Here is a 17985-nt window from a genome sequence, read left to right as displayed (position 1 = left end):
ATGATCGCCCGCTAAGGGCATCTCCAGCGGGGCGACGCATATTTATGTCCGTTTGCGTCGGGCACGGACACAAAAAACGTCCGCATGTCCGCATGCGTCTGCCCCTTCTCCAGCGGCAGAGACGCATTTATTTGACCGCATGCGTGATTAGAGAGGAGAGAGAGAGAAAGATTCTGTTTGTGTGGCTAGGAATAAGCGCATGCATGATTAAAGGAGGAGAGAGAGGGCTGCATGCAGCCCAACCGGACACAAACGGACGCGTCCGCAGAGACGTATTCCTAGCGCATATTTAGTCCACGTTTGCGTCAGAACGGACACTGCGAACGTTTTGCGTCGCCCCGCTGGAGGGCGTTTTTTATCGCGCAGACGCAAACGGACGTATTGCGTCGCCCCGCTGGAGATGCCCTAAGTAAAGTTTTGACTTCACAGGAGGCAGACCTGAAGTCAATGAACGCAAATATCTGAAGAAGAAAACAAAAACTCGAGGGAGGCTGTAAAGTGTAAATTTCGTCTCTCATGCACTGTAACAGTAAAGTGAATCGCCTTTTCCATGGCTGTGCTGCCCTGCCATGGCACACCACACCACGAGGTCCACAACAACACCTCCTGTAAAACTTTCCACACGGAGGCCCAGTTCAGAGGCTTCTCCCCCTCCCCCATCCCTTTCCCATCTCAACACTCTCACTCTCACCCTCAGAGGGAGGTCAATGTCACTGTCGCCGCCGCTCGCTCGGTAGTTGCCTACAGGGCCTCCCTCCATTTACACTCATCTGGCTCTTCCTACTGCCTTCTTCTCCGGCTCCGGTCCAAGAACAAGTAGGCAGTAATTTTTGTTCTCTCTCTCTCTAAATCTTTGCGTTTTGTTTATTCGCTTACTTTTATGCGCCGGCTACTTCTTGGCTCTGCCAAAGTGCCAATGCCCGATGGTGGGTCTCGTTCTTGAGATGCTCAACTCAAACAAATGCGGTGTCTTCTTGGCAAAATCGAAGAGGAGGTGTTTGCTGAATATTTTTTTCTGTCATGTCGTCGCTTAGTTAGTTTATTGGTTGGTTCCCGTGCACACAAGGTCGCTGTCCTTTTTCCCCTGAATTTCTTGATGTCTTGCTGTTCTTTCCCAAGTTCCCACGGCAATATCTTTTTGGAAACAAAAAAAGATTGCCTTTCCCCCCGTAAATTTCACATGATAATATTTTTCGTCCTCAACCAACTCGACTAACCCTAGTGTTCCGTGTTTGCAGGTGAGCAGAGTTTGGGCTAGTAGGATTTACCCGTTCCGTTTCTGAGAAAATAATTTGGGGCTCAAGAGGCCACAATGCCGAAGATGTTCGGCTTCTCTCGTCGCCGGATTAAGCTGGGAAGGTGAAATTTGGTCCCCTTCCTTCGGATTTGGCCCGTAAATCTAGCTTCCCCTGTTCTTTACGACCCGTTTATTTTTGTCCCTTAGCATTTAGTTATACTGGGCTCGTCTCTGGTTCTATGTGTTTTCATAGATTTCGTCTTAGGAAGGTACCATAACTAGGTTTGCTGATATGATTGGGTGTGACCAGCGAATTTAGACGATTTTGGTGAGTTACATGAGAGATATGTTGTCTTTGTCCATCTCAAGAAATTTTTGGCCTGAGCAAAGAGCAGATACTGAAAAGAGTTGAACTGTTATGTGAGTTTGTGTTCATTCCTCTCCTTATTTCTGAAGAGAAAAGGTTGAAATTTTTGTTAATGTGCTGAAATAGAGCCATTCACCCTCCAGCTCCATTTCCCTATTTCAATGTCTCTACGTAAATTCCTTCTGTCTGCTCTCACCTTTCCATTGTCTTGTGATTTCTATAGGCTGAAGGGTCATCTTCATGATCCTTTCCATGGCTCCCGGAGTCCTGCTCGGCCTACCAAGCGGCACAGTCATCCCAACGTGAGCTATTCTTCTTGACTTATTTGACATGGTTTTTACTGTTGTGATGTATTTAAACGGTTACTGGCCTATTGCGGTTTGTTCAGGAAGAAGAGCTAGTGGCTACGTCAGTGAGTGGGCGTCCAGATGACCTTGCTTGGCGCTGTTCGTCTGATACTTTTGATCTCAATGGTCGTGCATTTGAAAACTCGGAGAATTGGGCGGTATTGTCAACAGAGGGGGATAAACCGAGCCCTCGTTTTGATGTAATAAACCATCTTAAAAACTCTTTGAAGTGTAAAAGAAGTTGCAGTGTTCTCATCATTATTAGTTTCTGTACTGAAGCCTTTATAAAATATAACACATTCATCTGCTCACCATTTCAAACAGCATGCAGCAGCCATGGTAGGCAGCAAAATGATAGTCTTCGGTGGTGATGCCGGTCATCATTTGCTGGATGATACAAAGGTAGTTGATGGTGTGTTGCATGAGGGAGCTCATCTGTTCATGTTACATAACCTTATATCAGTTTTGAGGCTAACTTTGTGATATCATTTTTCCAATATATACTTTAGATATTGAGCCTAGACAAACTTACATGGGATTCTGTGGCTTCTAAAGTTCGTGCATCACCAGGTGGACGTTCTCCGAAGTTTCGACCATGCAAAGGTCATTGTCTGGTATGCTTCTTGCAGCTCAATGTTTTCTAACTACCCCGTTCGATTTTTTTATTTATTACATGATGTCGTAGACTTGTCCCTTATCTTTACAAATTTGCTGGAAGTTGTAATGGCATAGCCTTTTGGTGAAGTAGGCAAAGGTTCGTTAAATAAGGAAAGTATGTAAAGATTGATTATTAGCATTCCAAGTTTTTCATTCTGTTTGCAGTTGTAACACTGCGGCATGTTGCTAGTTTATATTGCACTAGCATAGTAACATACCTGTTTGCCCAATAGTAGCATTTCATGGTTAACACTTCAAACTTTAGCAGAATTAATACAAAAACCCAAGTGAGGTGCTACATGTCAACTTTCATGCACTAGCCAACGCAAGTCAAAACTGATGGAAAGGCTAGTGCAATCCACTTATACACTTCATAACACTACAAAATTGTGCCTGTGGGCTGTCGTCCTAGGTGAGGGCTGGGCTTCAAGTCAATTTTGGCCTAGGTTGTTACAATCATTGTGACTTTCACCTTTCAATAATCTCACTTCCTCTGTTCCAAAATACATTACTTTTGAAGCATTAAATCATACTTCTTTATCTTTGACAACAAATTAAAAGAACAATTTAGATTTGTTGGGTAAAAATTGTACCATGGAATTTGTAATGATTTTTTTTCAAAACATATACTTATAATTTTCTAATAACATGTGCATGTAAAAACAATGGTCAAAGTTGCATTGTGGAAACTGTCCATATCTAAAACGTCGTCTATTTTGAATGAAGTACCTTGCAGTTCTTTCTTACAGTGCTTGCTTGATCTATGACTTAAATGAGAAAATACCTTTTTTTATTATAGGTTCCATGGGGCAAGAATGTCATTCTTGTCGGAGGAAAAAGCGAGCCACCTTCTGACCGGATAACAGGTCAGATTGCCCTATTTAATTCTAAAAAAATCATATTGATTTATTTTACTATCTGATTCAGTGTTAAACTTCCAGCCGAAATAATTTGGAGTTCATCATTTATTTTACTGCAGTATGGACATTCAATTCGGAAACGGAGATCTGGTTGCATATGGAAGCGAAGGGCGACATTCCGGTTACATATTTGAACATTGATTTATACAATGATTAAAGTGTTCGTTGCAAAATACTTAGTGATTGTTCCTCGATCGCTAATTTCAGGTAGCTCGAAGTGGCCATACAGTGACTAGAGCAGGCCCTGTTTTGATCCTCTTTGGTGGAGAGGATACTAAAGGGAAGAAACTGCATGACCTTCATATGCTTGATCTGAAGTCTTTAACATGGCTTCCATTGAACTATAAGTAAGTCATTCTTTGTCTAGAACTAAGACGTAGTATGATGTCAATAGACATAAAAACAAACCTAAGCAAGAACGTTTATCAGTTGATTACCTGGTTAGTCCACAATGCCTATCCATAGGTTTCTGCAAAACTAGTGTGGTTTAACTAACAGTCCATGCTTTGAAGCTCGTTGATGTTTGAATTGTTCTCTTACTTTGCTGTGCTATTTTTTTCTACTAATAACTACATGTTCATGTTTTAGAGGTGCTGGACCTTCTCCAAGATCGAATCATGTGGCTGCACTTTACGATGATAGAATTCTTCTGATTTTTGGAGGCCAGTCAAAATCCAAGACCCTAAATGATGTTCATGCTCTAGACTTCGAAACAGTAAGTTCAATCAGGTTTCTGCTATTTTTTCTTGTTAATATCATACTGAAATGAAGTCAATCTTTTTAGATGGTATGGTCAAGAGTGAAAACACATGGTCATCATCCATCACCTCGAGCAGGTTGCTGTGGAGCTCTCTGTGGGACTAAATGGTATATAGCAGGGGGTGGAAGCAAGAAAAAGCGTAAGTTTGTTATGCTATGTTGCCATTCAAGTAGTTGTATATAATATGACAATATGACTAGTTCAGTTTAATCTGTAAGCCATAACCAAAACTGTGTTCATTTCTTAAAATAAGTGCTTCATTTGGAATCATGGCTCATGTTCATTTTCTAATAAGAAATCTTCCATCTCTATCAGGTCATCCTGAAACCTGGGTCTTCGATGTCCTGGAATCCAAGTGGTCCGTTTGTGTAGTACCTCCTAGTTCCTCAATTACTACCAAGAAAGTAAGTGCAAGTCATCTTTGATGGAATCTAAGTGGTATAGGAAGGTCGATACCGTACCATCTGCAACCTTCCTGAATTCTAGAGAAATGCAACATTTATGATTGTTTAGAGTTATACTCGATTATGTTAGATATCGTACAGAGTTGAATGCCCCACTTACTAGGAAATTGAAGCTAGTCTTTGTTGATTTTTTATGTAACCATACTGAAGTACAAGACCATCTCAACTTTGGTGTGGTGCTCATGTCAGAGGAAACAATGAAACAACACTCTCCCCAATAGCAAATCCTATTCAAAATATTGTTATTCCAGTCCTTCCATTTTTTCTAGTTGCTAAACATTGAAGATGCAACTCGTGCAGGGTTTCAGCATGGTTCCGTTGTACTACAGGGATAAGATTGTTCTTGTTTCGTTTGGAGGAAACAAGAAGGAGCCATCTGATAAGGTAAATACTAACTTTTTAAAGTGGAAGAGCAGCCTACTTTCGCATTTGGGGTTTTAGAAATCATTCTTCTTTTGTTGCAAGGGGGGTTTCTGATATTTTCTTTAAATTATAGTTCTACTGTTTTTTTTTGTATTCGCTTTACAATTCCTAAATTGAAACTATTGTGTTTTCGAAGGTCGAAGTCCTAGTAGTGCTGCAAAATGAACATTGTTTCAGCTGGCGGTCTGCTCCTGACGCAGAACCGTTAATGTATGAGGACTCTCCTCCTAGCTCTAAGGAACTTGCCGATCACCTCAACAACTGTGAACCTGTTAATTCAGTAGCAAGACACAGTCTTGCGACAACAGTGGAGAGCTCATCTGGGAGGAAATCGATTCCTGATTCACTGCTACAAAACTCGAATCTGGGCAGCTCATCACTCCGCAGGCAGTTCCGTCAGGAGGAGGAATGCAGCCTGGCACAAAAACTGCAGAAGCCAATCGATGATGACAAGTACAAGGATGTTGACGATTGTTCTGAGCTACCATCCTTTGCAAACCAAAAGCAGCGGAGCGACACATATCATTCTCCAGATGCTGATGCTAAAGCGAAGAGGTTGGGTAGAAGTTCATCAGACATTAACCATCAGCATGATACAAAAATCGCAAACCTGGCCAGGAGAAACATGGCGTTGGAAGAGAAAGTTTCGGCTGCAATGGCGAGCAAAGACGAAGCAGAGAAGAACTTGTCTCTTGTTATTGACAGCAAGGAAGAGCTAGAGAAGAGGCTAGCAGAGAGGGACAGGGAAGTCGAGATGCTGAAGGAGAAGGTGATAGGATTAGAATTGGCACAAGAAGATTCAAACAGTGCCTCAAACACTGTCCATGCTGACAATGTGCGGCTGGAGCGTGAAGTGGCCTTTTTGAAGGCCGTCATGGATGAGAACCAGAAGGCAAGAAATTATCCCTATAATCTCTCCATCTGCTGGCGTTTTCGCTGTAGTAATGACCCTGTTTTCTTCCTAAACAGGAGCTGCACTCGACCCGTGGAGTTCTAGCAGGAGAGCGTGCAAGGGCGTTCCAGCTCCAGGTAAATTTTAAAAGTGTATCTTTCAGGTTCTTCCCGATTAATACAAATTTTAGCCAGTGGTAGTTTCCATTATCAGGATTCTCATCCTGATACCCAATTTTACTTGCATTTGCATCTTGTGACTGTGCAAGACTGCTGTTGACATTTACTTCACCAGGTTGAAGTGTTCCATCTGAAGCAAAGGCTGCAAACAATGGATGGAAGGTCACCTACACCGAGAAAACCTCAGAACATCTAGGTCTTCCATGGTGATGAGTTTGTCCAGCATCCAGATGTAAATTAATTGTTTGGATGCCTATTTGTCCATCGAAACATTAAGTGTGTGTTTGGTTGGCTACTGTACTTTGTGACACCTAGGTTGTCAAATCCACTTTATATTGTGGCGACCAAAGTGCGGTAACGAACCAAACATCCATAATATGTTCTCATCATAGAGATTGTAATCTCAATAATGTTATTAAAGACCCAAATGGATTGATTCGTGCAATCATGTATGATCTAATAATGATGGATAAGGCGTTTTGGCACCCCGGTTTTTGAAATGACTTCTAAACGTAATTTAAAATGTCAAAAAATCCGAACAAGAAATTGATGCATACATCTTGATATTTATATTTTGAAAGTCATTTTGAGGAAACTGACACTTTTTGTGTTGTGTGCAAAAAAGACAAAATTTGGTGCTTGAACAAAGCTTTTCATGAGATATTTTTTAAATCTTTTTTACACAAGACACAAAAATATCAGTTTCCCACGAAACTTCGCATGCACACATATAATGTTGACATGTATGCACAACATTTTTTTCAGATTTTTTTTGATATTTTGAAATATTTTGTTCAGTAAGCATATGCTCCCAAGGTCAAACGTAGATTTCCGCTAACAATGTTCACATGCTTGTTTCTAAAACTTATTTTGAAAGGGTAGCTCTATTTGGTAAGATTGTTGGAGTTTGTTATGGGCTTGGGCTTTAGGCCCATGGAACAATAAGTTACTGGAAAATCTCATGTGGCCAATGCATGCAAGGCAAGAGCTAAGACGGTGTTTGGTTATGCTTACTTTTGGCTTATAATAAAAAACGACAACAAAATTAGTGATTATGTCTTTCCACTGGATTTTGTTATAAGCTAAAGTTCAAAAGCCAAAAATAAGTCTAACCACAAACATCCAAAGTAAAGTCTAAATAATCGGTAGCTGGAAGGGAATCTTACAAGGGAGACTCTTCCACCCTTGAGAAGATGAGGGGTTTATGTGCGCTCGCCATACCACACCTCGCCTGCATGCGGTATTATCAAGTCATTAACGAGCGTGTTAAGTTTAATAATCGAGTCTGATTTGCTTGGATTGTGGGGATGTTGCCAACTCGAAATAGACTTGTTCCCCATGAATTACTCTAACAACACTATATAAGGTGGACGCAAATCCTATACATCACATTGCATTTGTCTCCTTGCGATTCCACACCACCGCTATTGTTCCATCTCGATGCTCTACTCTCGGATACTATATCCCACAGACCAGGAGATCATGCTTTGGGAGCCTCGCCTCTTGGAATGAGGCAATAAGGTTTTTGGGAGGTTCTCGGCGTGACTGCCCACATTCTCATTCATCCACTACGTCTGGCTCCTTCGACGTCATCATCATGCCAGCCGACACCACCAAGGGTGTTGATGATGCCCATTAGAACATGCCCGTGCTCTACCCTACAAAATCGGTGTGGGTTGCAATATTTCTGAGCTTCTTCAGTCTTGGAGGAGCATTGCCACTCAAACAACAGAGACAAAATATGCAGACCTTAAGGAATGATAAGAATGTGACTGGGGTTATACCTCGAGCAGAATGTGACTGGGGTTATACCTTAAGGAATGATGATTTTTGTTGAGAATGCAAACCTTAAGGAATGTTGATTTTTGTTGAGAATGTGACTGGGGTTATACCCAAGGTTTAAAATAGCACGCTATTTCTTCGCTCTATTAGCGTATCTAGAGGGTCCATGCTAAATTTTAGTAATTTTACTCGCTATGGCGCTATTTGAGAAATAGCATGCTATATCTCCCTAAAACTTCATAGCGTTAGCGCGCTATTTTTTTCAGACAAGTTGCTTTCACTTTTTCGTGGTGATGAACTGCAATATGTTGGTTCTACTTCTAAATCCGAAGATAATATCGTTAATGCTAATAATTTTTAGTAAATAATTTATACTATGTTGTTGCCTTGTGAAATGCTGATGTTATCCTTCTAAAATATTTGAGATATATTTTTATATGTGGTTATGTATGTATGATTCGGTCACTTTTGGACTATATATTCATTCATCCTAGTAAAATTATTTATTTTTAGGCTATATTTAGTATTATTTTGAAAATGCTATTTAAAATATATCACGCTATTAGCACGATATAGTGTCCATAGCGTTTGAAGGAGGCTGCCGCTATTTCATTTAGCACGCTATTTTAAACCTTGGTTATACCTCGAGTAGAAGGTGAGCGCAAAATATGCAGACCTTAAGGAATGTGAGGTGGCTCAATCTAGCACCAATGTGGTACAAAAGAACTTCCACAAGTTTAAGGAAAGAATAAGGCCATGCAATCCCCATCTTTAATACGCCATCCTATAATCGCTAGGTGAACAAATTAGTGGTATGACTAGTTCTTTATGGTGGGAACAACAAGAAAAGGACAATACATTTCATTGGATTATTTGGGAGAAACTTAGCCTATCCAAGAAAGCAACTTGTTTTAGGATATAAGGATCTTAATGCCAACTTAGCCTATCCAAGAAAGCAACTTGTTTTAGTATATATAAGGATCTTAATGCCTTTAATCTTGCTATCTTGGAGAAACAAGGGTAGAGGTTACAAACTAACCTGGCCGTATTCATTGTGTGCTCTTGTTATGAAATCCAAGTACTACCTCACCTTTTATGTAACAGATGCTGAAGCTAAGGAGTACATTTCCTATGCCTGGATAAACATCTTAAAGGGAACTGATTTGATATGACATGGAGTAATTAAGTGTGTGGGTAATGGTAATACCATGAACATATGACGTGACCCATGGCGGCCAACACTTTGGTGTTGAAGACCGGATGCCACTAGAGAACATACAATGTTAACCAAGAGGGATGCTCCGGTGCTCCCCCCTAAGTGAAGTTGAGGGGTCATTTTGAGTTTTTTTTTTATTTAAGCGTTGGGCTCGCCCGAACCCATATCCAGCCCGTGTATACCCATATGTATGGATACGGTATATGTACCTCACGGTTAAAAAAAATGGAGATCACGTGAGCAGTTAAGATCTAATCCGCCTAAAACTCGCATATCGTCGTGCATGTGTCTTCTGTTGACGCGATCGTCGTGAGGAGAAGTGTACTCCTCCGTCGTCGGAAACCCTAGCGCGAGCACGGGCTGGGGTAGGGTTGATCTTCCTCGTTCCCCCGCGATCGCCGTGAGCATTTGACTCCTCGTTGGAAGCCTAGTGCGAGCCCGACGGGGTTCCTCTTCCTCCCGGGTGGGATCTGCCGCGCGTTGGCCGTCTCCGCCGTCGCCGTTGCTAGCGCGCTCCAACCTTATAATTAAGTCCGGGCGAGCGCGGCTAGGGTTAGGGCCGGCTCCTCTTTCCCTTGTGCGTGGCCTAGCGGCTTCTTCCTCCTCGGACGCATTGATCGACCCCTGTGATGGGGGTAGGTTTACTCCTCCGGCGCATCGATTGGTAGGTACGTACATGATAACTCACCTCTTGTTGGATCATTTTAACTTGTGAAAGAATTTGATGCGGATGTACTGAATTTGTGATTTTTGTTGTAGCTAGAAAATGGATGAGACGGTGTCTGTTGTTTGTGAGGTAGAGAAGGTTCCTGGAATTGGAGTTCATGGAGATGAGTCAGATAATTCTAGAACGGGGCTTGGTAATGAATCTTTATCAGGGAGGGAGAATATTTTCGTTGGTTCAAGGTCAGATTATTCCATGAGCTCAGAGCATGGGATGGAAGCAACTATTAATGTAAGTGTATTTGATATATTCAATTTTTTTCATGGAAAGCAAATGCAGAAGGATAAATGTTTTAACATTGTCATGTTATCATTGAATATGTAGATGGACATTGACAATGATTATGAGAGAGATATTAGTGATGATGTTGCGTTGGAGGAAAACAACAATGAGGTACATGGATTGTAATTGTTATTTGATATGCAATGAAATGAGATTACCATTAAAAAGTGGGAAACAGTAATGAGGTACATTTACTTGTTGTCTTTAATTTTTGCAGGAAATACTTGGACTTGAAAATGTGTATGACTATTATGGTGAATCCGACGTGGAGAATTGTTTTTATGATGAGTCAGTAGTTGCCAAACATTATGTGGAGGCAAAGCCGCCGAAGAGCAAGGATGTATGTATTGGTTAATTATTTGTGGAAACCAATTTTTTAATAGCCACATAATTTTTTTGAGTTTGATTGCTATGTTTTTATGTGACAGTCCCATGTTGATGATGGTGATGATGCGAACCTCAGTCAAGCTTGTCAGGCAGAGGATACGATAGAGTTGTACATGATGATAAAGAAGATGACTTTTCCTAGTGAAGAAGCTGCATTCGTATTCTACAACAGCTATGCCAACGATAAAGGATTCAGCATCAGATTGGACAAGGTCAGATATAGCAAAAAAGTTACGAAACATAGGCGTTACAGGCGTTTTTTGTGTTCAAGGGAAGGTGAGCGTGATCCAAAGTTGATGACCGAAGAGGGACATAGCCGGAGGCTCAGACCACTGTCTCGATGCAACTGTGAGGCGCAGATGACTATGAAGCTGAATGAAAAACTTGGTGTCTGGTATGTTGATAGTTTTGATGACAAGCACAGTCATACGTTAGCAAGAGCGGATGAAACACCTTTTCTTTGGTCGCATAGAAAAATCAGAGATCATCAGAAGGCTGAGATCTTAGCTATGGGAGCTGCAGGTATTAGGAAGCACACCATAATGGATTCTATGATTAGCAGAAGTGGATGGTATGGCGGCGTTGGGTACGTCCGACGGGATCTGTACAACCTTTGCAGCAAGGAAAAGAGGAAACTACTTGCGAAGGGTGATGCTGCCACGACCATAGGCATTATGCTGAGTAGAAAGGAGAAGGACCCAAGTTTTTATTTCGACTATGACTTAGATGAAGAAGGACGACTGAAGAGAATGTTCTGGTGTGACTCGCAGTCTGTACAGGACTATGAGGACTATGGAGATGTCCTTGTGTTTGACAGCATGTACAAGATGAATCGCTATGGTATGCCATTCATACCTTTGTTGGTCTGAACAATCACCGTAGGACTACGGTTTTTGGTTGTGCCATAGTTTCAGATGAGAAAGAAGAAACTTATGTGTGGTTGCTGCAACCATTTCTAAAGGCAATGTGTCAGAAGAAGCCTTTGAGTGTAATTACGGACGCCGACTCAGCGATGATTAGGGCAATCCGCACTGTATTTCCCGATGTCTGGCACCGCATATGTTCTTGGTATGTTGAAAAAAAATATGAAGATCCATCTCAGTCACAAGTCGTTGGGCGAGTTCCGGTCTATGTTGTACTATAGCATGTCCATAGCCGAATTTGAGCAGAGATGGCAGGCTTTTTTAAAAAGATGGAAGACGGAGAACACCGAAATTTGGTTGAGGAGGATGTACAGGAAGAGGCACCTGTGGGCTGTAGCTTTTCTGACAGAGGGTTTTTGGCTTGGTATGAAGAGCAACCAGCGGAGTGAAAGTCTGAATTCCTGCCTTCACCTGCACCTTGATGGATAAATGACTTTAGTGGACATGATATTGCACTATGAGAATTGCATTACCCGCATCCATGAGAACGAGGCGCATGATGACTGCACGGCCTCACAGACATTACCTGTGCCCATAACAAGCTGCAGGGATCTGGAGGTATTTGCTACCCACGTGTTTACCCCGGCAAACTTCTATATATTGCAGCTAGATTTGAGGTCAGTTGGCGGCATAGTGACTTTGGAAAGAAAGCTGGGATGTGGGTCTGAAACTTTTGTCGTGGCATGGCATAATAAACCAAAGAGGCAGTTCACCGTGGAATATACACCGGGAAATCCTAAAGAAACTATAAAGTGCAGCTCCAGGAGAATGATTCGAAAAGGACTCCCTTGCAAACATATATTCCATGTTCTATGTGTTCTGCAAATATCTGAAATTCCAAAATGTTGTGTTCTTCGTCGGTTATCAAAAGACGCAAGAAATGGACTGCCTGCTAGGCGAACGAGTGATATGTTTGGCGTAGGTTGGTCAGGTACAGCGGATAGAATTGAATATAGCAAGGTGAGTGTGTTATCCTCGCAAGCTATGCATGCAGCATGCAAACACCCAACACTTTGGGCTCAGTTACAGGACAGTTTAAAGGACGTGATAGCAAAGGCGGTTGAGTACGACAAGGAGGGTACGGTGGGTGCTGTTTCGATTTGTCTAAGCTCATTAGCAGTTGAACATGTGGAGGACCGAGAAGGAAACATGGTTAAGGTCCAGGATCCTATTAAAGTATCGAGCAAAGGTACACATAATAAAGATGATGACAACCGCCCCAAGTCTAAAAATGGAAGACATCTATCGTACGACGAGCACAAAATTAAGTGCGGGGCTTGCAAAGAGCCAGGTCACAACCGACGCAGCAAGAAATGCAAACTTAACAACAAGTGAGTGCCTATATGTTGTCCTACTTACATAATTCAACAAAAGTAGCATTTTATAATTAGCATGTAATTTCCAATCCAGGTAGTACAAGAACTGTTACCATTATATGCACTGGCGGCATCATCAGTGGACTCATGCATCATCTTATGTTGAATGGCAACTCTTATAGCTTGTACACGAAGATTTTTCCATGTTAAGTTGCATTAAATGGTGGCCTAAGTAGTGAGCATGCATATCTGTACAATGTGATAAAATCAATAGCTTTTTACGTCTAAATGTAACTACAATCAGCACTACTAATTAATTATGCACGTAAACAGTTAACGTGGCCAGCTGAAGTTTTTGAAATATTTTGAAGGTTTAGCCATTATTCAGTAAACAAAACAGAAATGACAAATAAACATTAATTCAGCTACTGTTTCATCATTACCTCGCGGGTTGGGCTCCGGGGACAGGCTTTTGGGTTGGGTTTTTTTGTCACTGCGTGTTTACTGGGCTTTTTTACCGGCGGGCCTTATCTTTCGTTGTGTTGGGCCGTTCATATTTAACTCTGCTTCAAGCCTCCCAACCCTGGACCGGTCGGTTCTTCTCCATCCCCTCGTGTCGACTGTTCTTCTCCTCTCCTGGTCAACGTCGGAGCTTGTGGAGGTGGCCGTCTGAACCGGCGGTTGCAGAGAAGGGAACAAGGTAAATCCAAACAGATCTGATGGTTTTAGTACTCGATCCAGTCACTGTGGGGCTTTTCATCAATTCCTTGTCAGAGGAAGCCCTCTTTTTTCTTTCCTTTTCTATCCACCACCCAGATCTGGAAGTCCTTTTTTTGTATGTCCACGTGCTGTGTGGTCCTACTGGTGTGGTCCTTTTCTCGTACTTGTTTTTTTTTGTCTTTGTCTATGTATTACTTTCCCCTACTTTTCTATCCCTATTATTTATGCTGGGTCCTAATGGAGCTGTTCTCTGTATGCAGCATGTATGTTTAAGATGAGAAAAATCCTAAAACTTCTCCCCTTAATTTTCCTCTTACTCTTAATGGGATTATGTATGTTTTAATATTATTTTTTATAGCATCACTTATAACCATTTTAAATTGTGGTCTGCATTTCTTTCTAGTAATTATTGTCATGAATTCTTAATTAGATTGTTACTTTAGGGTTTGAGTCTAATTTATATGTTTTGTACTTCATAATGGTTTAGGATTTATTTCAGTAACAATATGAACAATGTAGTAAACTAAGCATTCAGATGTTGTTCACCTCTTTTTGGTATGCAGAGAAATTATGCTATTTCATTTTTTTCCAGTGAACTTAAGAGTGTTGTTCATTTGATGAATATGGTTTCTTGTATGAATTTATATATGCCCATTTGTATCATTTATAATAATTTTGTATTCACATATTAGATGAAGTGTCCAATCTGTGGAAACCGTGATGGTGGTTGCCACATGAAGCTGAAGGAACCAGAGTTCTTCTGCATTACTATGCGTACAAACTTTGAAGAATACTCTGTAAGTTATTTTGATATGCTTGTTGTGTTACTGGTGTATTTAGAATCCATTCCCCATTTCATTTTCTGATAGAAGAACTGATTGTTTTGTATTATAGCACATATATTTGAATAAAGAAAATTTTGGTGGTTGGCTATTTTAGGTTTGCTAGCTTCATTCTTTGCTGGAAATTGTGGTGTTAGCTTGTACACAATACTATAGAAAATGTGAAATGAGATCACTTCACACAACCAGCAGATTTGCATTTTTATTTAGTATCCACAATCTTAATTTGCCATGCAGCTAAATATGCTATGCACGGAAAATAGGTTTGTATGATTACTAATGTTAACTTTGTTGCAGAACATCCCTTGCTATGTTAGGAAGTATATGAACAAGTCTACTGGTAATGCCTTGACTGTTGAGTTTGGGGAAAGAGGTGTTTACAATTTTCTGCTGGACAAGATGGACAAGAAGACTCGTATTTTTGGTCCTGACTACAAGAAATTCCTCACTGATTATGATATGCATCTGAATGAGAAGATAAGATTTGATATCATAGAGGAAGAAGAAAATGTGTTTGTTACTGCACTAGACATTGAAGATTACTCCAAGGAATTATTCAAAGGTAATTTGCTGTGACTTTTTTGTTCATCTGTTCTTTGTGTTTAACAAACTGCTCTTTTTCTCATGGATTTTTCTCTCATTGTTTTGTACTGCAGAAGTTTTTCATTTTGAAGGAGATGCTAAATCCATCTTTATCTCAAAAACTGTTGAACTTAAAAATTCTGAGATCATCAATATCAACAGCCGTGTTTACGACCGTGGTCTGGGCCTTGGCGGTGTTTTTGTACATCGCCTATCTACATATGATGTTGCTTCCAATGCACTGGTAATTTCCTTGATATATGTTTTTTCTGGCCATTTTTGAATGATTGTCTTTTTGATGTTTTTTTTGATTATATCACAGCGTATCCCGAAGACTATTGTATCTGTTCTTGACGTTCGTCGTAGTGGTGATATCTACTTTCTGAGGGGTGAGGATGATGATGACATCCATGCTGTCTACTACACATCCGTTGATGGCAGAATCAGGTTTAAGTCGGGTTGGAGTGACTTCTGTGATAAGAATAACTTGCTGGCTGGCCTGTTAGTCCTGTGTTTGTTCTTTAAGATGGAGGGCATGCTTTTTATGTCTGTTGATGTGATCGAGTGATTACTTGACGTACTTTGTTATATATTTCCAGTAAGATGTAGGGTTTAAGTTTCAGACGATGAACCTACTGTTTGTAAAGTGGTGGATATGTTCACTCTGGTGTCTTTTGTGCTAATCTATGTAATTATCGTGACTATTTGAACTACCTCTCTCTTTTTATGTGAAATTGTATGTTCTTTTGCTGAACTTCAATAATCATGGAAGGATTACTGTGTTTATTATGTTTTTATGAGTGATTTGTACTGTACTATGTTCTCTTTTTATGAGTCAATTAACTCAATTCTTCTAAAGCTGATTTGTACTGGGTGGCTTCTCTTTTATGTAATCTGTTTTTTTCTTCAATTTTTTCTATATTATTGTTTGCGTTCATGTTGGTTCTCTGTACTATAGTTTTATTCTTGCCTATAATGTTTCACAATAAATCGTAATATTTTCGATTCCATTACAAATTTGTGAGAACACAAAGAATTATCTTTCCTAAATGATGTTAAAATAATAAACCAACAATTTTTTTTGCATGCGTGGAGGTTGAGCTTTAGGTAGTTGGGTATACCATGTCTTGGGCCGATAGAGATGGCGGCCCAATTAAATATAAAGCCTAACTCGATGGGCCGTTTCTATTTAACAACGTGTTCCCTAACTCACGGTTAGGGTTCCTCTGTGTTGCCTATGTCTCGCCGCGGGGGTGATCGGCGGCTGCACGCGCTCGTGAACTCATCGGATAGAGCGGATCCGATGGACGGCGACCACGGATGGTCGAAGCTTACATTTGTTGTGCATTACAACAGAGGGAAGATGAAGACTGCGGCAGCACATACCCTAGTTGAGCCGGTTAGTACGTGATTATTTGTTGTTTTTTAAAAGAATTCTTCCATAACCCATAATCTGATATGATGAAATATAGGATGATGATGAAGACATGGTTCAGTTTGTTGATGTTTTGCCGCGGTATGAGTTTGACCCATTGTACTACGTATTGAGCAGAACACAAAGAACAGGTGTGGCCACTCGGTGTTCCCTGCTCGGCGTGTTTGCAGCGACGGTTACGAAACTGGAAGATGGTTTTTGGGTTGTCCATATGGGGTATATTTTCAAACCATATAATTTCATGTGTGAACATTATTTCATATGCTATGTTTTCATATGATATGTTTTCTTTCAGGGAATACATACATGCACGTATGTAGAGTGGGTTGACAGTGAATGGAAAGGAAGAGAAAGATATGTGATAGGGCAACTATCCGAGAAGATCAACAAGGTGCAGAACGAAAATGAAGACAAAGAAAATACCTTGAAGATACAATTGAAAATGCAGAGAAAAGTGTTGAAGTCTAAGGACAATATTATTTGCATTCTAGCAACAATGTGCGTTGTAATGTTTGGTTTAGTAGTAGGAATAATATGGAAACATTTCAAATAGTTGTTTTAATTGCAACATATTCAAATTAGTCAGGTGTGTAATTGGAAATGTCGAGATGAAAAAATGGTACTGTGTTTGCAGCTGAAAAAAATCATCAAACAACTATAGTTTTTTTTATTTATTTCCAATGATGTGGTCATGTCAAAATATCATGCAAGTGTGTTTCTGTGTGTGGATGAAAAATTAAATGTGTTTCAGATGAAATGGAAGTGTGTTTTTGTTTGTACCTGAAAAATGCTAGTGTGTGTGAGTTTGTAGCTGAAAAAAGGCTACTACGCATATTCGTTCGGAACTTTAGCCCCATTTTTTGAAGCAACCGATTTTTCGACCTCCTCCAAATGTCCTCAAAATTTTCAGACATGGTATGTAACACAAATAAACATGGAATGTGATGATATTTTTATCATTATGAATATTTTTGAATTAGGAGGTGGCGAAAAGGGTTTTAGGGTGAATATGGGTCTAACTTGCACTAAAATAGATTCAAACACCTTGGATTGGGCCAATATTCTTGTAGATGGAATGGTGCAGGCATGTGCAAGTGTGGCCTCACCCTAGCATGCCCATCTCCCTGATTTGCCCAAACAATGCATGTTTTCTCCTAAAACCCTATGTTCCGGGTGTCTGGTTGCAACTAACCATGGTGTACCCCACATTATTCTTGTAAACTTTATTTTTAAATGTTTTTTTTGATTAATAATTGATATTACATACATGGGAGCCTATAAAAAAATTGAGGTGATATAGAGATGGTCGAAAAAATCACTTGCTCTACGACGGACCGTTTGGTATAACTTTAGCCCCCTTTTTTAAGCAAGTGATTTTTTCGACCATCTCCAAATCACCTCAAATTTTGTAGAAATGGTATGTAACACAAACAATCATGGAATGTGAAGATATTTTTCATTTTTATATATTTTGTAAAACCTAGTGGATGCTCCATGGTTGGGAGGTGTCGATACTAGGGTTTTAGGGTC

The 17985-nt window shown here is 40.4% G+C and overlaps 1 protein-coding gene across 1 annotated transcript; it reads left to right on the top strand.

The window, feature by feature from the left end:
• Nucleotides 1–581: 581 nt before the first annotated feature.
• On the top strand, nt 582–6731 carry LOC127294524 (acyl-CoA-binding domain-containing protein 4). Its single transcript, XM_051324357.2, has 16 exons — nt 582–816; nt 1239–1359; nt 1828–1906; nt 1993–2151; nt 2276–2353; nt 2461–2565; nt 3408–3474; nt 3588–3649; nt 3736–3875; nt 4117–4243; nt 4313–4427; nt 4604–4692; nt 5053–5136; nt 5312–6067; nt 6145–6204; nt 6362–6731. Exons 2-16 carry the CDS (start codon nt 1313–1315, stop codon nt 6440–6442), a joined length of 2049 nt encoding a protein of 682 aa, XP_051180317.1. The 5' UTR covers nt 582–816; nt 1239–1312; the 3' UTR covers nt 6443–6731.
• The last annotated feature ends 11254 nt before the right edge of the window (nt 6732–17985 follow it).

Source organism: Lolium perenne, chromosome 4 (genome assembly GCF_019359855.2).
Source record: "Lolium perenne isolate Kyuss_39 chromosome 4, Kyuss_2.0, whole genome shotgun sequence".
Lineage (NCBI taxonomy): Eukaryota > Viridiplantae > Streptophyta > Magnoliopsida > Poales > Poaceae > Lolium > Lolium perenne.
The sequence above is the reverse complement of the archived record's forward strand: the minus strand, read 5'-3'. Positions and strand labels throughout refer to the sequence as shown.

Excerpts from the sequence above, each read along its gene's own strand:
- LOC127294524 (XM_051324357.2), top strand. The coding sequence starts at position 1,313 with ATGCCGAAGATGTTCGGCTTCTCTCGTCGCCGGATTAAGCTGGGAAG. Across the intron at positions 2,152-2,275 it reads AACCGAGCCCTCGTTTTGAT|CATGCAGCAGCCATGGTAGG; the intron begins GTAATAAACCAT and ends CATTTCAAACAG. Across the intron at positions 5,137-5,311 it reads AGAAGGAGCCATCTGATAAG|GTCGAAGTCCTAGTAGTGCT; the intron begins GTAAATACTAAC and ends GTGTTTTCGAAG.